At 49.2% G+C, this 23,374-nt stretch overlaps 2 protein-coding genes across 4 annotated transcripts; both read right to left on the bottom strand.

Annotated features, from left to right (window-relative positions):
• Positions 1-693: 693 nt before the first annotated feature.
• LOC112896037 (acidic endochitinase-like) lies at positions 694-2,754 on the bottom strand. The gene has a single exon (XM_025964071.1). It carries the CDS (start codon positions 1,967-1,969, stop codon positions 998-1,000), a length of 972 nt encoding a protein of 323 aa, XP_025819856.1. The 5' UTR covers positions 1,970-2,754; the 3' UTR covers positions 694-997.
• An 11,169-nt stretch (positions 2,755-13,923) lies between these two features.
• On the bottom strand, positions 13,924-17,405 carry LOC112894477 (F-box/kelch-repeat protein At3g61590-like). Of its 3 annotated transcripts, none has more exons than XM_025962202.1 (3): positions 17,242-17,405; positions 15,168-16,340; positions 13,924-14,398 (listed from the first exon to the last, which is right to left on the bottom strand). In XM_025962202.1, the coding sequence occupies exons 2-3, from the start codon at positions 16,314-16,316 to the stop codon at positions 14,321-14,323; spliced, it is 1,227 nt and encodes a 408-aa protein (XP_025817987.1). In that variant the 5' UTR covers positions 16,317-16,340; positions 17,242-17,405; the 3' UTR covers positions 13,924-14,320. The 3 variants fall into 3 exon arrangements, with proteins under 3 accessions (XP_025817987.1, XP_025817988.1, XP_025817989.1); XM_025962203.1 differs by lacking the exon at positions 17,242-17,405 and adding an exon at positions 16,999-17,179; XM_025962204.1 differs by lacking the exon at positions 13,924-14,398 and having other exon boundaries at positions 15,005-16,340.
• Positions 17,406-23,374: the final 5,969 nt, after the last annotated feature.

The raw sequence follows: 23,374 nt of genomic DNA on the forward strand, positions 1-23,374 counted from the left end.
GGCCGGCTAGCCGGCTTGGCTTTCGCCTGCATCTCCAGACCCCACGCTGACCCGGCTCTCTCGTCTTGCTCAGTCGCCGGGGCAATGACGAGCGCCCGGCCCCTGATGGCAGCTCTACAAGCGGCAGCCTGCGTGTATGAAGGCGAACAGCGACTCCGGCGGCTCCGCATGAGGGCGAGCGGCGGCCTCCGATGACCCGCATGAAGGCGAGCAGCTGCTACTGGCGGCCCGCGGTTACCAAGCCCGCCCCCCGTGATGGCGGGGTCCTCAGCGAGCGCCCGCACAGTGGCGCGCCCCCAGCTCCGACCAGGAGCCTGATCCGGCCACCGTCAGCCCAAGTGCGAAGGCCGCCGCCGGATTTTGCCGCCGCCACCACCATGAAGAGCTACTGAATCGAGAGGACAAAAGGAGAAAGACGAAGGGGGCGCCTCGCCGCCGCACGGGCTTCCGGCGGCCGGCTCTGGTGACGGCGTGGCGGGGGAGGAGGGGGGAGGAGAACCTGGGCGGCGGCGGCTAGGGTTTCCGCGGGCCGCCCGAGAGGGGCGGCGCGGGGGAGACGAAACGGTTCACTCTCTCCGCCGAGAGGGGCGGCGGCGGCGGCTATGTCAAGTTCGTTCACCTAGGATGTAGGCTTATGCATGGAGCTAGCTCGATCGTCCGAAACGAAGAGGGGGTGAAGAGTGAGAAATTTTGTAACATATATCGCCAATCAACTTTTATTCATCCGGTATATAAAAACAAACTCTACTACTAGAGCACTAGCTAAGTTCACAAGCGTGTGAACAGATAATCTGAGCGTACTCGATTATACGTACATGGTAGCTACTCGCTCTAGTACTATACTCTGTAGTGTGTAGCAGATGCATCTGTCACCTGATCGTCCGCTCTCTTATTGTATCTAGTCCGATAGCTAGCTCTCTTAACGAATAACCAGTGTGTACATATAAGTACACGTTCGTTCGCAGTAGCTCGGTGGAAGCTTGTTCGTATGCTCATCTCAGACGCTGCCCTTGACCTGGCCGCTGTAGTTGTTCAGCACGTCGTAGTAGCGGCTCCATAGCATGATGCCGCCGTAGCCGCCGCCGACGCCCTGGATTGCGGGGAGCACCGTCCCCGTCAGGTCGCCGGGCGCGATGTACCCGCTTCCGGCGGCTTCGGCGGAGGCCGGCAGGCCGAGGTAGAAGCTCCCGGCCCTGACGCCTCCGGTCCACGTGCGCCACGCGGCCACCAGGTTGGTGTCGTCCCCGCCGGCGTACGCGCACCCGAGATTGTTGTAGAACTGCACCCACACGGCGTCGAACAGCCCCGTCTGCAGCGCCGGCCCCAGCCACTCGTCCGGGTAGCGGCACTGCGGCGCCGCCGTCAGCAGCACGCCGCCGTCCTTCGCCTTCAGCGCGCTCGCCAGCTCGTCGTAATGCGCCGAGTTGCCATTTTCGATGTCGAGGTCGATGCCGTCCAGCGCAGCGGCGCCCAGCGGGCGGGACGACGAGCCCGTGCCGCCCAGGAAGTTGTCCCACAGGTAGTCGGCCAGGCTGTTGGCGTCGTCGGTGGAGGAGAGGCCGTAGTTGCCGCCGCCGCCGCCGAGGGAGAGGAGCACCCTGACGCCCTGCGACTTGCAGGACTGGATGTCGGAGGCGAGGCCGGCGCACTCGCCGGGGTTGCAGTGCCCGGCGAGGTTGAGCACCGGGGCCTGCCCGTTGCCGAAGGTGCTGAGGAACGAGATGATGACGTACGCGTAGTTCCCGGAGCTGCAGGCGTCGGCCAGGGTGCCCTCGTTGACGTTCTGGCCCCAGTACACGGCGATGTTGCCGGCACTGGCGACGCCAACCATGCCGGCGACGACGAGGAGGCCCAGAACAGAAGGCCACTTGAGATTGGTCGCCATTTTGCTGAGCTGCTGGTTAGGAGGAGGACTCCTAGCTGTGTGTAGTAGTATACGTGCTTTGGCTTGGTGGTGTAGTGGTAGCATGGAGCCCTTTATATAGGGGGTGGATGCTTGACGTTCCTAGGAAATCCAGAGACGAGAAGGATGTTACAGGTAGACGTGGCCCTTTCTGATCTGATTTGGGAAGTTTTTGGCATGCATGTCGTCATATGGCCCCTCTTGGAAGATTTGACAAATTCCCAGTTGACTTGATGTTAGACTTGTGGAAAATCATTATTGTTGGACATGCACAAATTTTGACGAGAAGTGACATCTAACGAACAGCAAGGTTTCAGATTTCTAATGTGCGTGCACATTGTACGCCAAGGTGCGTCTAGCTAGCATTTTGTTTTGGTTTATTTTTCAGTTACTTGATACTTCTTGGGACACCTTGGCATGGTTTTTTCGTACGTCTTTCTATTTTGCAGATTTGAGGTGATAAGAAACAAATGATTCTTGCTCTTTTAATTCTCATGAAAAAATCCATTTTTCAACATTTAACTATCATAATAGTCCGATTTTCAATCCGAAACTATAAAACCAAACATCTTGCACTAACGAACTAACAAAACCGTGCAAATTACCCCCGAACCAAAACCACCCCAGTTTTAGGCCACGTCACCCGTCCGACGTGGCCGAGACTCACCTTGCCGCACCAATCCTTCCAACTCCATCCCCCAAATCCAAACAAAGCTCACCGTCTCCATCGCACTGCGCTCTTATTGACCCCGAACCCCCGCTTCCCGTCGCCACCGGCCGCCGCCATGGACGACGATCACGACCAGGGCCCCGACCCGCCGTCGCCGACGCCGCCGAGAGGCGGTGCCCGTGCTGCTCCTCCTCCGCCTCGCCGGCCGTGACGTGGCGGTGGTCCATGAAACGGAACCTGGGCGCAAAGAAGGGGGAGGGCAAGGGCGGCGACGGGGAGTCCAAGGCGGCGTGGGTGGACGCGGTGGAGGAGTGCACGGCGCTGCAGGAGGCGGTGGCGGCCATGCAGTCCACGACATCGACGCTGCGGGCTGAGGTCGAGGAGGAGCGCCTCACCGCGGCCAGCGCCACCAGCGAGACCGTGGCCATGATGCTCCGCCTACACCACGAGAAGGCTTGAGGTCCAGATGGAACTCCGCCAGTTCCGCCGCTTCACCGACGAGAAGATGGCGCTCGACGCCGCCGAGATCGACCAGCTCTGCGTGCTCCTTGCCCGCTCGACGCCGCCGAGATCGACCAGCTCCGCGTGCTCCTTGCCCAACGCGCACATCGGCTGGTGAGGGCTGCGCACTAGGCTCCGCGAGTACTGCCTCCAGTTCCTCCACCTCAGCATCCCGCTCCTGGAGGGCGAGGAAGTCACCACCCAGAACGCTCAGGTGGAGGAAGAGGACCTCCTACTGCTCGAGGGCGAAGAAGGCTACGGGGGCTATTACCCCGAGCTCTGCTGCGACGACGAGGAGTACTACTACGGGGACAGAAAGGAGGAAGAGGATGTCGTTGCACTTGATCTGGAGCGCCGGATCTACCTCGCCATGTGGCCTTCTGTCCCATCGTGCGGCGGCGGCGGTGCATGCAGGCAAAGGAGGAGGCTGGGACACGCCGCGAGGAGGTGTGGCGAGCACAACACCGCCACTGCGGAGGAGGAGGCTAGGGACGACGACGCGAGGAGGTGTGGTGGGCGGCGCCGACGCGTGTAGGTGCGCGGTGGCAGGGAAGAGGAGCGGAAGCGTGAGGAAGAGAGGATAAGGGGGAGTGTCAAACTGCCAGCCACGTCAAAAAACAGCTGCCACATCGTAGCAAAACCGGGGTGGTTTCGGCTCGAGGGGTACGGTGGTAATTTGCACCGTTTCGTTAGTTCACTAGTACAGATGTCTGGTTTTATAGTTTCCAGTCGAAAATCGGACGATCGTGATAATTAAGAGTTGAGAAACGGACTTTCCCCTAATTCTTTTCTTCTGATATATATACCCTACTTTCTGAATGGATTGATAGGAGCCATCCTTTTGCTCTTACGCGCATGCGTGCCTCATCACTTAGAGCTGTCATTAGCTGAAGTTTCATTCTTGTCTTTAAAAAAAGTTAACCAGTATGCCATTTGTTTTTCCAGATTTACTTGACGTCAAGCGACTGATATTTTGCATATCCGCTAGCCAGTTTTGTGCATTTTTCGTTCCACCAGATGAATTTTCTGGTCCAAAAAGGTTATAGCGAAGACTAATCAGTAGCCTACTCCGCTAAGCAATCGACGTGAAATTTCCTGCAGCGTACTTCACGTTGTCGACACGCTCGATCAGTACACACTGCTGCACTTCTGGCGACCGATAACTCCTGCAGTGTTTACTAGTTGGCTTCTTGCAGTATACTCCTTTTATATTAAAATATATGTCATCGTTAAATTTTTCTTATAACTTTACCCATTTATTTTTTAAAAAAAATTATGTAAATACCATCTACTTTGTTTGTGATATGCTTTATTATTATAGATATTTTAAGCATAACTTAATTCTCTATACATTTGTAATAAAATTTTAAATAAGACCAATGATTAAAGTTATAAGAAAAAAGTAATGGTAATAAATATTTTGATATGAAGAGAGCAGTTGACACTGCTGACGCCTTCGACCCGTCGATCGGGCCAAAGGAGCGCCTCCGAAGCCAGTGCAGTGTGTACTGATCGAGCTGCGCGAAACGGTGGAAGTAGAAAAGGGTTGCAGGCTTTGTAATCTTTCCTCTTTTCGTTTTTAACCCTTTTCTCTTGTTCCTTCTACTTGCTTTCCCTATATTGTACTTGAACCCTTTTTATTTCAATAAATCACAGTAGGGGCGTGCCCCTCCTGTTCTCCTAAAAAAAAAAAGTCTGTTTCTGGTGAAATCTTGTTCGTTTGGTCAAATTGGCGTGTTCCAGACTTCCCAGGGGCCGTGCACACGCTGGCTTCATGTCTGCGATAATTTGGTAGTGCAAACTTATGCCAGAGAAGGTTATTTTTTCCCCCTATGTTTTAACGATCTGTTCAGATCGATGATATTTTAGCTGCTGATTTTATCGAGAAAGGGCTACCCTGCTTTTATAGAAAGCAAACAAGTTGATACAACTTCAAACAAGTTAACCACTAGGGTTACCAGCTTGCTATAAAAGCAGCTCACGACCAGAAACTAGAAACACACTCCAAACACTCCTCACCCAAGCTAGCAAAAGAAGTCTTCTCTCCCAGCAGCTTGACTCATCTTCTGGTAATCTTCCATCCAGCTTCGCACCTCCACCAACCACATGTCCAGCTTCACCTGGTCAGCAGCACGCAATCGCAACCGCCATTTCTGCAAAGAGGCGCAAATCCGATACATTATTTCAAAAGGCTCCCGAAGAAACACCCCCCTGGATCTGATATCTTAGCTGCTGACTGATGCAAACCTCTGAATTTTTGCTAATAAATACGCATCAGTGCATTTTGAAAAAGTGAGGACAAATAATTGAACATTTGCCAGGATGATTGTGATATGTGCCACCAGGAAATGCCAAAATATCATCGCGTTCGCAAAAAGAAAAGGATCGCAAGGAGAAAAACAGATGCCATGGTCGCTGCAGAATAAACGACGGCCTCCAATTTGGAGTATGGACCGGGCAGACACGCCTGCCGGCGTGATGTACGGTGCGTAGACCAAGTACGTGGCGATGCAAGTGTACAAACATTGCCTGAATGCCTGTGGCTCCACTAAAAAAAAAAGACATTTCCTGTGGCTGAACTGCAGGAGATTCCACGCATGGTTTGACACTCATGGACAGTGTAACGAACAGAAAATACACTAGTTAATTGCCAACTCTCTACTGGTAGTCGTATTTTAGAGCATAAGTGTCTAAAACAAATACTCCAAAAAACTGGTTTTAGGACCTTACTAAAGAAATATTAGGAGTTAAAAAACACACTGGACCAACAGTTCCCAAAATTTAGTCCAAAATGTTAACTTGATCTCGACCCGGATCGGTCCAACGACCGATCCGGAGTCCGTTACGCGCCCCGATCGGGGGCGCACAGCCAAGTCAATGGCGTGTGGGCCCCCGTCGCGCAGCGCCAAAATAAATAGGAGGTGGGGGCCGGGGCACGCGATACGAGGTTCGCCGCCGTGCCTGTAGCCCACCTAAAATCCTACCTGATCTGATCTAAGGGGGCGCTGAAGTGACGGGAAGCGCCGCCACCTCTGCTCGACTTCACCGCCGGCCCCACTCCACCCTCGTCTTCGTCTACGGCTCGGGTTCTTCATCGCCATGGCAAGCAATGGCGATGCCGGCACATCAAGCGGGGGTACGGCATCTCTTTCCCTCTCTCTCTCTCTGTTACCCTCTAAGTTAGACTCAAATGATATATTGTTTTTGGCTAATCACCGAGCTAACTCACGCTTAGTCGATCCCTAAACCTAACAATGGTATCAGTAAGCCTATAGGCTCGGGTACGAAAGAAACAACAGTTAGAAGGAGGGGATTTCAAATCAACCCGAGAGAAATTGCAAGGCAAGAAAGCAAAGATCGATTCAAACCCTTCGGGGTGAAAGAACCCACGCACCCCGAGCCAAACCCGCAAACCCTAACCCTAACCCTAACCCTAACCGGTCAAGCAAGAACGCTTACCTCGCCACCGGGAGCTCCCTGCTCCACGGGACAGCGCCGCCGAGGCCCAGGAGCTCTGGCGCACCACCGCCGTCGATGGGCCGAGCCATCCCGAGCGCGCCGTCGCTCGCGGATCCCCACCGTGCCTCGCGCGCGGGCTAGCTAGCCACCTCGAGCCCACTCGACGGCGGCGCGCTCACGCACAGGCGAGCGCGCTCGCCGGCGAGGAGGCCCCCGGCGGCGCCGTCGCCTCGGTCGCCGTCGCGAGGAGGAGGCCGGAGAGGTCGGAGGGGAACAGAGAAATGAGTGAGCTAGGGTTACGGGAGAGGCGCTTGCGGGCGGGTTTTGATCCGCCGGGATCGACGCGCGACCATCGATCGTGATCGGACGGTCGTGGTCAATCCGCGGGCGCACGGGCCGCTTTTGGCCCAGGCGGGGCGCGGCTTTCCCGGCCCAGGCCCAGGTTGCGGCCTGGTGCGCGGGTCAGCGCCCCGCGCGCGCGTTGACCGCGCTGGGCCGGGCTGCACTGGGCCGTTTTGGGCCACACACACATTGAATCTTCTTAAGTATTTTTCAGAACTTTTCTTTTGGACTTTTCCTTGTATGTTTTAATCTCTGTTTTAATTTTCACCAACGTGATAATTTCTATAGAGAGACAGTAAGTTAGAATGTTCTGAAAGTTAGCACAGTTTTTTTTCCGCTGCACATTTAATTAAGTTATATCCTTTAATTATTTTAGACCCAACGAGACATTATAATTAAAGGAGTCAGTTTTCAGTTTTTCTTCCGTTATAATATTGTTATTTTCTGACCAACGTTGATAATAGCAGTATTATAATTTTTTCAGTAAGTTTCCATGCATTTGTTCTAATTCTGCCCAACGGTGTTTTAGAAATAATGCAGCTAGATATTTGTATGTCTTAATATTGACCAACGTTGAATTAAGATATGCAATCCTTATTCTATAAAGCAGTTCTCACTTTTCTTGATTTAAATTTCAGGATCTAACGCAATGACCTTCATTAATGCTATACCGCCGTTGGATGGTTCCAACTACGGGATATGGGCTCAGAAGCTAGAAGTGGCTCTCACACTCTCAGATATTGACCTAGCTATCACCTCACCGTGTCCCGTCAGTCCTGGGGAACTAGTGAGGGAAGCGGATGACAGTTTTGCCGATTGACAAGCTCACCAAAGAGAACATGCAAATGTTCAAATGAAGTATGATCTTGAGAGAGCAAAATGGAACTCTTCCAACAGAAAGTGCTTGATGGTCATCAAGAGTTCCATTATAGACAGTATCAGGGGAGCAATCCCAGATTGCGCCACCGCAGTTGAGTACTTGAAGAAAGTTGAGAGTCAATTTGTTGGCTCTTCAAAAGCTTATGCACAAACTCTGATTCAGAGGTTAGTAAATGACAAGTACACTGGTGGTGGTGTGAGAGAGCACATACTGAAGATGAGCAACATGGCATCTAAGCTCAAACCTATGGACATGGAGCTTCCTCATGCTTTTGTGGTCCATTTGGTTCTGGCTTCCCTGCCAAAAGAGTTTGAGACTTTTGTTGTTAACTACAACATCAGCCCAGAGACATGGGATCTAGAGAAGCTCGTCGCGATGTGTGTGCAAGAAGAGGAAAGACTTAAAGCCTCGCATGGTGACACGCTCAACTATGTTAGGCACAACAAAAGAAACAACTCTTCTGACAAAAACACGAGGCCACAAGGGAAACCTCAGTTCAAACGAGGTTCCACTTCTTCTTCTTCTTCGACTCACCCAGGCAAGGGTGCAAAGAAAGATCAACCACACATTGAAAAGGATCAATGCATGTGGTGTCACAAGACGGGACACTACAAGAAAGATTGCCCAGATTTTCTAAGTCATTTAATTAAGAAAGGTGAGAATGTTATCACATTTATAGATGAGACCCTGTACGTCAGTTATTCTAAATCTACTTGGTGGATTGACTCAGGTGCAACTGTTCATGTTGCTAATTCCTTGCAGGGTATAAGTACAAGGACGATGCTGCAAAGAGGGGATAGATGGCTGAAAGTCGCCAATGGAGTTAGAGCCGACGTTGAAGCAGTTTGTCAACTTACGTTAGAATTAGAGAACGGCTTTAAACTCCAGTTACATAATGTTCTTTATGTACCCTCTTTGTCTAGAAATTTAATTTCAGTATCATGTTTGGCAGATGATGGTTATGATTGTCATTTTAGCAAAGAACAATATGAGATTATATTTAAAAGTCAGTGTGTTGGTCTTGCCATCCGACAAGACAAACTTTATATGTTGCCTATGCATGAGACTGTCAATTCTGTTAGCAATACTACGAGTATTGAACGCACGACTAACGACGCAAGTAATAAGCGCAAACGATGCGACAACGAAAATTCAGCGAAATTATGACACTATCGTTTAGGCCATATTTTGAAGGGGAGAATTGAGAAATTAATTAAAGAAAATATTCTCCATCCGTTAGATTTTTCAAATGAAGAATATTGCATCGATTGCGTTAAAGGAAAGTACGTTAAGAAAATAAAGAAAGGAGCCAAACGCAGTTCAGGGGTTTTCGAAATAGTGCACACAGATATCTGTGGTCCATTTCCCATAAAGTCTGTGGACGGTTATGATTCATTCATAACGTTTACAGATGATTATTCGCGTTATGGTTATATTTATCCAATTAAAGAAAGATCAGAAGCATTGGATAAATTCAAGATTTTTAAGGCTGAAGTAGAAAATCAGCAAAATCTTAAAATAAAAGTGGTAAAATCTGACCGTGGAGGTGAGTACTACGGTCGACACACCCTGTATGGTCAAATTCCTGGACCTTTTGCAAGGTTTCTACAGAAAAATGGAATAGTAGCTCAGTACTCTACACCGGGCGAGCCTCAGCAAAATGGAGTCGCTGAAAGATGTAACCGTACCTTAATGGATATGGTGAGAAGTATGCTAAGCTACTCTACGTTACCAATTAGTTTATAGATGGAGGCGTTAAAAACTGCTATTCATATTCTTAATCGCGTACCAAGTAAGTCGGTGCCTAAAACACCGTATGAGTTATGGACAGGGAGAAAACCCACACTAAATTATTTACATGGGTGGGGCTGTCCAGCTGAGGCGAAAATATTCAATCCAAATATCGGAAAGTTAGACCCTAAGACAGTAAGTTGCCATTTTATTGGCTATCCAGAAAAGTCGAAGGGTTATCGTTTCTACTATCCTAATGGATGCACAAAGTTCGTAGAAACGAGACACGCTGTCTTTTTGGAGGATCAGATGATGATGGGGAGCACGGTAGCTCGAAAGATTGACCTTGAGGAGAAGCGGGTTTCCGTACCTACTCCGATGATCCAAGATCCATTTTTCGTGTTGCCTGTTGCTGCTTCACCTATGGTGTCAGCACCTGTTCTTAATTCTTCACCAGTTGCTGCTTCACCTACAGTGCCAGCACCTGTTGTTAGTTCTCCAGCTGCGGCGACAAGTCAGAATCAGGAACCTGTCCTTCAGGATCCGACAGAACCGGTAGCCGCACATCAGGGGGAGCAACAGCAGCCCCAAGTAGAAGAAGTGCCGATAGCTGAGGCACCGAGAAGGTCTCAAAGAACAAGAAAACCCGCTATTTCGAGCGATTATCAAATCTATAATAGCGAGGAAATTCAAATGGAGGGTGACCCCACTTCATTTGAAGAAGTCATAAGAAGCGTTCATTCGTCTGAATGGTTGGAAGCCATGAAAGATGAAATGAAATCGATGAGTACCAACGATGTTTGGGATCTAGAAGAAATTACTAAAGGAGCCAAAATAGTAGGCTGTAAATGGGTCTACAAGATAAAATGTGACTCCAAAGGGAATATAGAAAGATATAAAGCACGACTTGTGGCGAAAGGTTTCACGCAAAGAGAAGGGATAGATTATAATGAGACATTTTCTCATGTTTCATGCAAGGACTCTTTCAGAATTATAATGGCGTTGGTGGCGCATTATAATTTAGAGTTACATCAGATGAATGTAAAGACGGCGTTCCTAAACGGGGACCTTTATGAGAATGTTTACATGGCACAGCCAAAAGATTTTGTCGTAGAAGGAAAAGAAAAGATGGGATGTCGTCTAAAGAAATCCATTTATGAATTAAAGCAAGCCTTCAGACAGTGGTATTTGAAATTCGATGAAACCGTAAGAAAGTTTGGTTTCAAAGAAAATGAGGAGGACAACTGCATTTACGCAAAATTTAAGAATAGGAAATTCATTTTCCTTATTCTGTATGTGGATGATATTCTGCTTACTAGCAGTGATATTGATCTGCTATTAGAGACAAAGAAATTCTTGTCCTCAAAATTCGATATGAAAGATTTAGGTGAAGCCTCATTCGTTTTAGGAATTGGGATTCACCGAGATAGAAACAAGAGGGTTTTAGGATTATCGCAGAAAGCATACCTAGAAAAGGTACTAAAGAAGTACGGTATGCACGCAAGCAAGCCAACACCTGCTCCTATAGTCAAGGGCGATAGTTATGGGAAATTTTAGTGTCCCAGAAATCAGTATGAAATCGATCAGATGAAAGCGGTACCATATGCTTCAACTGTCGGAAGCCTACAGTATGCTCAAGTATGTACGCGTCCTGACTTAGTTTTTGTCACCGGGATACTTGGCAGATTCCAGAGTAATCCAGGGATAGAACACTGGAAAATAGTTAAGAAAGCCTTGCGTTATGTGCAAGGAACGAAAGACCTCATGCTAACATACAGGAGATCTGAATCTCTAGTGATAGAGGGTTATTCAGACTCAGACTTTGCGGGAGATAAGGATGATAGAAAATCCACGTCAGGCTATGTGTTCACTCTCGCAGGTGGAGCTATATCGTGGAAATGCTCCAAACAGACAGTCACTGCATCGTTTACGATGTATGCAGAATTTATAGCTTGTTACGAGGCATCGGGGCAGGTTAAATGGCTAAAAAAATTCATACCCGGATTAAGAGTGGTTGACAGCATAGAAAAACCACTAACGATATACTGCGACAATGAGCCAGCAGTATTCTACGCTCACAACAACAAGTCAAGTGGAGCTGCCAAACACATTGACATAAAGTTTTATGTTGTTAAAGAGCAAATCCAGGATCATACAATCAGTCTTGAGTATTTGAGCATAAAGAAGATGTTAGCGGATCCGCTCATAAAAGGCTTACCGTCCAATGTGTTCAGAGAACACTTAGCCGGCATGGGTTTACGGGAAATCCTATGATTCCTGGACAGTAAGGACCCAAAAGTATGGTTCTGTTTCAAACAGAAAGGTATGTTGTGGCTATTAATCCAATAGTAATAACTGTTGAGACGAGGCATGCTCAATGTACTAATCTGAATGAAATTGGAGTAAGAAGTAAGTACGTTAGTAGAGATCAAAGGGGAGAATGTTAACTTGATCTCGACCCGGATCGGTCCAACGACCGATCCGGAGTTCGTTACGCGCCCCGATCGGGGGCGCACAGCCAAGTCAATGGCGTGTGGGCCCCCGTCGCGCAGCGCCAAAATAAATAGGAGGTGGGGGCCGGGGCACGCGATACGAGGTTCGCCGCCGTGCCTGTAGCCCACCTAAAACCCTACCCGATCCGATCTAAGGGGGCGCTGAAGTGACGGGAAGCGCCGCCGCCTCTGCACCAAGCGCCGCCGCCTCTGCTCGACTTCACCGCCGGCCCCACTCCACCCTCGTCTTCGTCTACGGCTCGGGTTCTTCATCGCCATGGCAAGCAATGGCGATGCCGGCACATCAACCGGGGGTACGGCATCTCTTTCCCTCTCTCTCTCTGTTACCCTCTAAGTTAGACTCAAATGATATATTGTTTTTGGCTAATCACCGAGCTAACTCACGCTTAGTCGATCCCTAAACCTAACACAAAAAAATACTTACCGCCACATTATCCCTCCGTTGGCCCATCCAGAATATCGTACCTGCTGGAGAAAACGACATGCTGGAAAAATGCGGAAACGTGACGTGCAGGGGAAAAAAAAGAAAATCTGCCACGGGATAAGTTTGCTGATTGGGAGTGCGGATCGATCGTGAAAATCTAGCTCAGGATAGCTCTGGTGTTGGGCGTACGAAAAAATTGGAAGCAATATTGGCCACCTGTTGGAGCGCCCTTTTTTTAAGATCTACTCCCAAACTAGTTATTGGAAGTATTTATTAGGTACTCTTGGAGATGCTCTTTATTTTGGAGAGGTGGCGTCTTGTGCTTACCATTTTCCAGTGGATGAGTGGACAATGATAGCGAGTCTGATGTGTCTCTTTATTTGTCTCTAGTCCCTATTTTCCATGGAGACTCGGCTAGCTCTTTAGACATGCCTACACCTATCTGTCTCTAGTCCCTATTTTCCATGGAAATTCGGCTAGCTCTTGAGACATGCTTACACCTAACTCTGATGCCTTTTCCCATGCTTTAGTTTCCATACATGTCCCTTTCTGTCATGGCATTTCTGGGCACCCAACCAAAAAGGACACACTTTAGTTTCTTTTTCTTCAACATCCTATGGTTATCCAGGTTTCTTCATCACCTTTTTGTTTTTGTGTTCTCTCTTAATATATCCCTGGTACCGCAAAGAGGATAATTTCAAAAAAATAAAAAGTACCGCAAAGAGGAAGAGCCTAAAACACAGCTAGAAATTTGGACAAATCTTGGAGTTGCATTTTTGTACTTAAACCACTTGTTTTAACTTACAAAACACAGCTAGAAATTTCAAATTGGATGTTTGTTTTTGTTTCTGAATCTGCTACGTTAATGGTGGATATGAACTTCTTCGTTGGTCTATAGACTCCTCGAGCTACTGCCTTGTTTTGCTTATCGGCACTGCACTGCACCCGACCCCGAGATGTTCTTCTTTCCTTTTTGGCTATGCGAGTCGTGAACTCGTGAAGACAATTTGTCCCCAGATATGGCTCGGCCCATTTTCTACTGGCCTGTTTACCAGTCTGCTAACGGCCCACTGGCCAGGTCGTATCTGGAGTTGGGACTATATATCCAGAGGCATGTGCAAAGTACTATCCACCCGTAACCTCTCCGGGAAACAAGGAAAGAGATAACCAACACTCCATGCCATGTCGCATCCTAATCCATTTTCTCTTTTTAGTTTTTTAGGTCTCCAAATAATCATCGATTCCAGTGGAGAAAAACGTGCCGTGTACTATCACTGAGAACAATCCTAAAACTATTCAGGCTGCAAGAGTTCCCTGTTTACAAACAATATCAGCACTGAACCTGCTGCTGCACGCACACTGTAGAGCCACGTTCTCCATGTCCTGCTCAGCCAGCACGCGCCACCACTAATCACTTGTCCATACTGACCAAACCAACATAATAAACAGATTAACAGCCGAGGACTACACCAAAATCACTGCAGGTGAGGGCCCCAGGCGGGCCTCATCCATGACAGCTGGAACCAACAGCAAACGACAGGGGTAGCCTCCATACAGTACACACACATGAAACCCTGTATGGATGCCATCTCAGATTCACAAGCTTCAGATGAGAGCGTCGACGGAAACCAGGCCCAGGTTGAGGTAAAACACAATCTGCAGAATAACCATTAACCAACACCACCATACGCACTGCATCAACTACACGACACCATACTGAGAAGTTCTCCAAAAAAAAAAAAGGAGAAGGAGAAGGAAAGACTCGGCAGAGAGAACCACAGATACGGCTAAGCCATCAATGCCTCAGCCTCGCACACAGCACACAGTAGCAGCAGCTGCAGCAAGCGTTGAAACCTCATCAATGGCGCCTCTGGCTCACTTGCACCGTGCTGCACAGTCATGGGGGCGTCATCACAGACAGTACAGGATGGGTCAGCCCCCACAAGAGGAAACCTGGATTTGGCCCATGATGATTCTACAGAAATGAGCAAGGCACTGGTCAGTGTCCAGAGAAACGACTTTCAAGCTCTGGGCGAGACCAGTGCCCCAAGCTGTTTGCAGCAGCAGCAGCCTCGGAAGATGTAGGGCTAGCGTGGATGAATAGTTACACAATAAACAAAACAAAATGTGAACAGTCGAAGGTGTCGATTTTAAGACCGAAAAAGGACAAATATCAGCTATCATATATGGGATAGGATGTGGGTTCAAAACATATTGGATAGCAAGAGCTCAAAAAAAAGTTACACAATCTACGGCTCTGCAAATTTTATCTGTTTGGTCATGCTGTAACCTGTGTAACATGTCACTCAATTATATGGAACAAGTTAAACAATACATGCTATGCAGGTGTTGTCAAAACAGTTCAAGGCAGAACTGGGAAATCTGATAAAGATAGTACATATATATATATGGTTTCTGCAAACAATGGTACATCTTCAAGGATATGCGGGTCAGCACATATAGCATTCTACAGATTTATAATCTGATGTCAGTTGAGACAAATAATTGCATCCAGCAGGACCAATGAGGGCCCATCAGGGTGAGAACTCAGAAAAGGGTAACAGCAAAATGGTTGAAAGAATGCGACAAAACTTGCATGGATTTTCATGAATAACAGTTAACATGGTAGCTGATCTGATTCCACTAAAAGGCAAAAAATGAATTGGTACATATTAAGTACTGATATCGAGCCGGGGCTCAAAGCAAAAGCCAGTGAAAAGCTGGAGAGGAAATCTTTTGCTCACAGGGCATTTCACGGACCACTTCCATTGCTTATGCATCATGTCAAAAACAAGCAAAGCAGTTGCGCCATAGCTTTGTATGTAGACAAGATCATCTGTGCCACTACAGGCAAAAACATCATCAAATTCACCGAATCCTTGGAAGAATTTGTGGGGCATCCGAGTTACCTCATGCCACTGTTTCTCATGGAGTTCCCATATTCCTATTCCTTTAATGATATCAGGTCTGTTGTGTTTTGCAATCCCACCCACCAAAACCAGCTTCTCCTTTAAGTTTACCAGACGGCCACATGTGAGAGAACAAGGAACTGGGATTGATGTTTGCATTAACGAAGTCCCAGAAGATTCGCCAACAAGGTCATACATGATAACGCCATGGCGGGGGTTGACATTGCCAAGAACACCAGTGGAGTGAATTAAGCAGTACAGGACTCCGTTGCATATGACACTATCATCACCTCCTCTCCAACCAATGAACACTTCACTTGCAGAAGTTACCCATGTACCACTCCAAGAGTCATACTTGTATACTGAAAAGTACCATCGGACAAAATCTTCAGGAACCTGCTTGGATTTTGCCACTGTAATGGAGTACTTATGAGACAGCCGATCTACTTTTATGGCAATGGTACTGTAGTCTGGCAATGTTTCACCGGGAGGCTCCAAAAGCCTCTTGGAGTTTTTTGTGATAGGGTTAGACACAGAAATGGTGTTCCTGTTGTCATTGTCCATGAAGCAAACTAGGCCACAAGAAGAAGAGACAAAACAGCTGCTCTTGTCAATATAAGGAAGCTCTAAATCATACCACTTGCGGAGGATGGGGTCAAAGGCATAGCCAGCAGCAGTTTCATTAGAGGTGAACATGAAGTACCACGGCCGTTGAGGCAACATGTGGGTCCAAAGAAATCTGCTTGAATAGATAATGCTGTACCATCTCTTGCATACTGCTGTTGCCCTCATCATGCTTGCTATAGGCAAGAATGTGAAAATCCTCTCCAGGATATCATCAGGAACGGCAGCATCCAACGAAACTGAGAATTCTTTGTTTCCATTACTTGCTTCAGAAACAACTCCAGAGTTGAATGCAGGAGTTCTAATGTGATCAACTGGAAGATAATCCCATGATGAATAGTCTTCCATGAGACCAATCATGAAACAAGCAGACACTGAGATGACCTGAAGACAAAATATGTGTGCTTCTAAGAATTAGCTGAAAACATTTCCACATTATGCATAGATATAGATATACTGGAAAAGAAAGTGAAAACCAATGTAAATGATAATGGCTTATTCTTGATCAATGAAATGGGGCTTAAACCTAGTTGATTAATACCTTAATCCAAGACCACCCCTAATAATATTATACTCGACTTATCCAAATGAGGTATGGGAGCTGTTAGTTACTGCTGCATGCTGAGTACCGTCTACATGCGCTCTATACCCAAACCTATATAAACCTCTCTATTTCTAAAGCATTAAAACCATACGCTGTTAATACTGCGTGGTATAACTCGTCTGCTATAAGAATCGTTATTAACAATCTACCGTAGCGCGCCAGCTCGTACATCTTTCACTTTTAGAACATATTCTACATAGCAGTGGCCAACACTGGACAAACACATAAACATTAGACAAGCTCTTCTCATGGAATAGCTAGAGCACTCTGTGTTCCTCTTCCCAAATACCAGAAAGGAAGCTGTCATATGACACAAACGAGAAGACCAACACCTCGAAAGGTCACCGTGTTCCTGCAATGCAGGACCATCTGTTTCGCGATAGGGACGGACCTCGCTGCGCCCCCCTAAAATCTTTGCAAAATAAGCTGCGCCCGCACCTTAATTAGATAGCCACGAACGCTACGATGTCTAGCAATGTCGGCCTTGCGCGATGAACAAGAAGAACCCAATCGAACCACGAAAGGGCGGATGGATGGAGTTCATAAGCAGGGCACCATGCAGCACGCGAATCAACAGCTACACGAATGGAGAGGGTGAAGAATCTCGGCTCGCTCGAGAACGAAAACCCAACTGCAAGAAGAAAGGAATCCACCCAAGCGAGGGAGGGAGGGATTACTCACCAGCGCGGAAAGGAATGAGCCCGGATGGATAAGGATCCCTCCAACGAGCGGCTAACGAAAGAGGAGGGTGCGGGTGGAGGATCCGGTGCCGGCGGGGAGGAGATGGAGGGTGGGGCGGCGACGGATGCGGTCTGGGCGTCTGGCGTTGCGAGTTAAAAGCGCAGGGGAGGGAGGGGTGAGCGAGTTGAAGGCCGATTGCAGCGGGAGGAAAATTATACAGGACCCGGGTTCTTTCTCAATCAGAAGGGCCCTCAATCCTGAGAGGGACACCTGGAGGAAACGAATCTCAAAGCAACGTCTTTGTCCCATTCTCCATCAGCTTTTCATCTCCTCTGGCTCTTTTTTTTCTGGGAGCGTTATTTGATACTTCAGGATCAAAGCGATCCTCGGATCAAGGACATATTTAGTTATTTCACCAGTATTTAAAAAGTCTAATTCTTCAAATGAGTATTGGCTGTGGCATTCTAAGCGTAGTGTGGTTTGTACCTGGAGTGAGCTATATATTTAAAGAATTGAACTTTGTTTCGAATGTGGCCAACTAAATGTAACTCGGTTAGATTCTTTATGCTGGAAACTATCCATTCAGGCTCAGGTTCTCGATTAACCACAAATATGTCTGTTTTGTGTTACGTTTCAAAATAAAAAAATTAGGCGACCGGGAAATTGAAATATATAGCACCAAAAAACTAGCATCTCTATTAGTTTAAATTTGTATAATGAAAAGTTACATTGCACTTGCAACTGGTTACTTCATTCCAAGAACGCCACTTAAATTACAGTCGATAATACATTTATGTAGTTCTGTACAAGTAAGTTTATAATAAGGGTTCAAAATAGTAGCTAATTTGCTATTGCCCATTAATCTTATAAGAAAGCGTTTTCATTTAAGCATACCATGAGAACATGTTCCTTTAGTACCTTTTTCATAGTTTGCCGAAAATGATAATTTCATTTTTGTTTCCACCATGTTTACTGTTTTCTAAGCAATCCACTTGTACTTTTTACTAATAATTTTTTGTACATCAAAATGTATTTGCCAATCTTATTTAGTTTTATCTTGTCTCCTTTTTCAATGACTAACTATTTATCATTAAGGCTGCGTTTAGCGGAGCTCTTAGAGCTGATTCTCTGCTGAATCTAGCAGAAGCTCTCCATCAAATAGTTTTTTAAAGTAAAATAATTCTCTGCTAATTCTATGAAGTGATTCTGTGAAATAAAAAGTAGTTTTTTCTGATTCTGTGACGTAATTCACCATCATAATTTTAAGAGTTTATGCTACAGAATCTCAGAAAATCACTTTTAGCCACATAATCATTTTTCTTGTAGAATCAAATGGAGCTCTACTAAATAGGTCCTCGCTATCCCTTCTAGTCTATGCTCGTATATACGCCCATATACATAGGTTCTATGTCATTCCAAATCCGCAAATCAAAACTCGAAAACATTGTTTCTTTATTCCTGGTATAGGCTTGCAAGCTTGATCTGCGCTGCGGAATCGGCACGCCACGTGTCAGTGCCACGGCAAGCCGGCATGGCCGCGGCCGCACCGATGCGGCGGAGCACGTCGTGCGCCGCCTGCTGCCGCTGCCGCCTAGGTGCATGGCACCAAACAATCGCCCGCACGGCTCCTCGGAACGCAACGCCATAAACAATCGCCGCCGCGCCGCGTGGAACCCAGCACCGCAGGGTCTGCAGCTAGCCGGTGCGTCAGGCAGCGCTGCCGGCGGCCCGCCCGACGACCCCTCGAGCGGCGCCAGCCGCCAGGCGCCGGCGCGGCGCTCGATCGCTTGCTGCTGCCTGCTGCCTGCTGCCTTGCTCGCTCGATCTCCCTCCCCACGCCACGCTGCCACGCACCCCAGGCCACGCCGCTGCATGCGGCGCGAGCGCGACCGGCGTACGCGCCGTGGCAGGCCAGGACCCCCCGGGCACGGCAGCTGAGGCATCCAGGTCTCGTACGTCCGTACTGGCTCCCTACCACCGAAGCGGCGGCGCAGGAACACGTGCCAGTGGTAGGACCGTAACAGTGCAGCTAGCGTACGCCTATCTACGCGAGCGCGCGGTGAGCCTCTCCCGCCGTGGGCCACTTGTGGGAGCGGTTTTTTTGCTGGCTGCGGCCGCCCGGCGCCCGGCAGCGTGCGGCAGGCGCGGCGCAGAGCGCCGGCCGCGAAAGCAACGTGCCATGGCCACGCCGCGCAGCGGCCGTAGCCGTAGTAGTACGCAGGCGCACCCCGCCCCCGCCGCACGATGGACCATCCTATCCTGGCTACGGGCTCCGCGCGCGCGCCGGGTCTCGCCTTTTCCCGCGCCGCGGCTGGGTGGGGGTGGCGGGCGCTACGATCCACCGTAGCCCGTAGGGGGGCCGTCCTCCTGTGTGCCTGCGCGCGCAGGCCCGTATGGGGTCGGGGGCTCGGGGCGGGGCCCTGCGGCACGCCGCGCGCGCCTCGCCGCTGTCGCCGGCGGCCGGTCGATCACGTGCCGCGGCGCGCCCGCTCACCTCTCGCTTTCGGGCCGGGTCGCGCCGAGGTCGCGGGGCACTGATGGCCTGCCACATGCGTGGAGCGTGGATGCGTGGCCGATCCGTCGCTTTAAGCCCCGGCCGGCCGGACCCGTACTGTTCCGCCATAACCCGACGCCCCGCTCCGCCCCGCCCCGCCCCTACACGGCTCCACCGGCCGACGACGCACCTGCAGGGAGCGAGCGATCCGTGCACGCCGCGTGATGGGTCGGCGTCGTGCGGTCGGTCGCGTGCCCCGCCCCGGCGGCCGGCCGGTTTGTTCAGGCCTCGCCCTCGCCGCAAGGCTCCAAACCTCCCAATGTGGGAGGTGGCTTGGCTTGGCTTGGCTTTCAGGACGGCACTGTGCGCGCTGCTGCCTCTACAGGCCTCTGATGCAGGACTGCCCCTTCCTGTGTGCGGAGAAAGAAATGGCAACCGAGCGCGGCCGGCAAGTGGCGCGCACCGCGCAGGTCTCGTCCGCGCCTCGACGAACACGCGAACAGTCTCAGCTTGAAGCCGAAGCAATCGTCGCAAGACTGCACTGCTGCAGCTATGATACGAACATGTGAGATGCTACACGCCTAGCTAGTAGTAGGTGCCTACCGACGCTCGGTCCTCTCCTCCAGCACGCGAGCAACAGAGCTCATGGCTCCAATGACTTTTCCTTTCTCCTCTTCTGCGTCGTCTTTCCGCTTTAATCACTATAGTGTATCCCAGGGAGTGTCTTTACTGGAGTAGGTCTTATAGTAGTAGATGCCTGAAAGCTGAAATGGACTAAACAAATTCGAAAAATCTTGTGTCATCCAGTCCTACTACTGAATCACCAATTCCAGCTTACAGCACGAACAGAGACCGTTGAGCCAGCACCTAGGGTCAGGCCACTCATAAAAACAGGCCTACGCATGAACATTGAAAAAAAAAGAGAGAGATGAAATTTCTCGATCATGACTGCAAGAGGTTTAACGCGGCTCCCTGCAACAGTACTCTCATCTGCATCGACTAGCTGCTAGCTGGATGACGGTGCCTGAAGCTAAGCTAGCTGTAACACAGCGATTCAGCAGTCCAGCAGCGAGCAGGCGTGGCCACAATCTGTGGCGGAGAAAATCGACGGGAGATCGAGGCCATGCATGCATGTTTCGTTTCCTGAGGGCACAGCTTTACGTACACGCCGCCAGGTCGGACTGCGGCCAAGACATGGACGGCCCCCCACAGACGCTGGCTGGCTAGGCGCGCAGCGAAGATCGATGCGATGCGAGCAGCAGGCCAGGCGCGGCCTTTCCGAGCTGAGCTGGGGCCTGGGGCGTCTGTCCGGCAGGACATGTGTGGCCAGATTTCTCGCGGGGCACGGCGAGCTCCCAGCTTTGGGCGTGTATGGAGCACAGCGAAAGCATGCTGCCATTAGCAGCAAAGGAGGCGATCGTCTCCTAAAGCAATTGGGGGCGACGCTTTCCGGAAATTCTGTCGGCAAGGCAAAGATACAGGTCGGGGGGTTAGAGAACAATCGATCTCTCAACTTTAAGTCCTGTACACATAATCAAAGGTTTAGTTGCTCAAAAAAAAAAGAGAAAGGTTCAGTCTCGACAGATCTAAGTTGCTCGACATGGGAACAAAAACAGCGCTCGAGTACATCTTTCTTGATGCGCGCAAGCACAAAACCTCAGAAAAAAGAGTTTACCTTGAAACATGGGAGGAGAAAGGTCCAAAGGACACTAGAGGCAGCGAGTGGCGAGCCCACTAGAGGCAGCTCCTCTTGCATGTGTTCCCTTGGCCATCTGCGACCGCACCAAGCGATGTCATTGCCATGCTTTGCCTGCTTCTTGCCACATTTGTGCTAGCCTTTCCACTTGTGGCATCGCAGCACACCGTCTGTCCTGAACATCTCACCTCAGAAAAGCCCCCTCTCCTGTCGTCCATGATGCCCAAAGCGACGAGGCATGTCCTATCCTATGTTCCATGGAATCTCCAGCATATATACCGTATATGCAGCAGCGTCGAAAGGATCGGAGCTGGACCGGCCTGGAGGCGACAAGTAGCCCTCCAATGTGATCTCTGCCATTTGGCATCTAAGGCAAAAAGCATTCAGGCAACAGCATGACAAGTGTGGGATCCAACAATGGAACAACTTGTGAGGTGCTTGATGCCCGCCGCCGCCCCCCAAAGCCTTCCACAAGCGCTGCACCCGGGAAAGTTAAAGGGTAGGTGATTCTTCGTCTGAAGGAGAAGAACGAACGAATGGTGTCCAAGTCACCCACGAACTGCGCGCAGAAAAGAATAGCGGAAACCTACAGGCCGTGTTGCACTGCCCGTCGATACGTTGGCGCAGGCAACTTGAACCGGGACTACGTGCACTAGTACGTGCGTGGGTTGCAATTGGAAGAGGGGATTGCCGAAGTACCGAAGAAGAAGAAGAAGTGTGGTGTGTCAGGTGCCATGGAGTGGCCGTTGATGCAAGGTCGCAATCGCCAAGTACTTCTTTTTGCTTTTTGTAGGATTATGCAGTGTCCAATAAGCGCATTAAGCAAAAGGAGCAGGGGGTTCCACGTAAACCTGACGGCCTCGAGTGGCCCTTTCAGTTCTGAACTGTCAAACAGTTTGCCCAACTCGAGAGGTCATTGCGGAAAGGGTTGCGAGATGGAACATGAGACATCAGAACATAGGATCCTACCACCGAAAGTGGACGGGGAAAATTGCGAGCATGACAAGTTGACAACCGATGGAAATGATGGCAACTTTAGAATGCTGATGGTAAAGAGGCCACCATTGTCAAAACAGTAGAGAGAGGATGCACAATGGCGGCAATTCATGCAGGATCACTGATGTAGCACAGTTCTTCACAGGACGATGGCAGCAGCCCAGTTGCAAACACTCTAAAACTCTATGTTTTCATGGTGCAAATTGCAGACAAGTGGGCTTGCTTCGGCCCTTCAGAAGAGCAGTACATTCAAGAAGGTAGAAGCTCAAGTACAAAACAGCTCTGAATCAAAACTTGCAAAATAATTAATAGCTGCCTGATCTGACATGTGTTGCCAAGAACAGGCACATGGTTTACACAATTAGGTGAGCCGCCAACAAGAAGACCAAGTACCTTGTACAAGACTACAACATCTACATTTAAAAATACAATGATTGGACATATGACAACTATTCTACCAGATTTCTGATGATTGTTATTGCCGTAGCGCATGCACATAGCTTCTCTAAAATGTTTACCCATGAGCTCCTAACTTCTCATGAACGAATTTATTTTACCCTTTAGTGTTGACAAGGTATATTTGCATTTGTAAGTGGTTCGGAGTTAAGGAACTTGAGAAACAATACAGACACGCACCTGAAAGGTTTAAAAGGCACAGCCTTCATGCAGTCACACTAGATGTTAGTAGAATCATATGCAGCAACGTTACACTCAAATGCTCAACAAGGCCCCAAGCTCAGTGATATAGAACGACAAGGCCCTGAAAGAAGCCTATGATAACAAGCACAATACCAAAGGAGCAACTCAAGGACAAAAATCCAGAACCAACACCAAAAGGAACAATTAAAATTTTGGGCCCTATTTGTGCGCTGCAGAAATTTTACAGTGTTATTGGGTTTGGGCCATGCGAGAACAGTTCTCCTTCTGGACTGAGCTGTAGCCATCGA

Source organism: Panicum hallii, chromosome 5 (assembly GCF_002211085.1).
Source record: "Panicum hallii strain FIL2 chromosome 5, PHallii_v3.1, whole genome shotgun sequence".
In the NCBI taxonomy this organism is placed as follows: domain Eukaryota; kingdom Viridiplantae; phylum Streptophyta; class Magnoliopsida; order Poales; family Poaceae; genus Panicum; species Panicum hallii.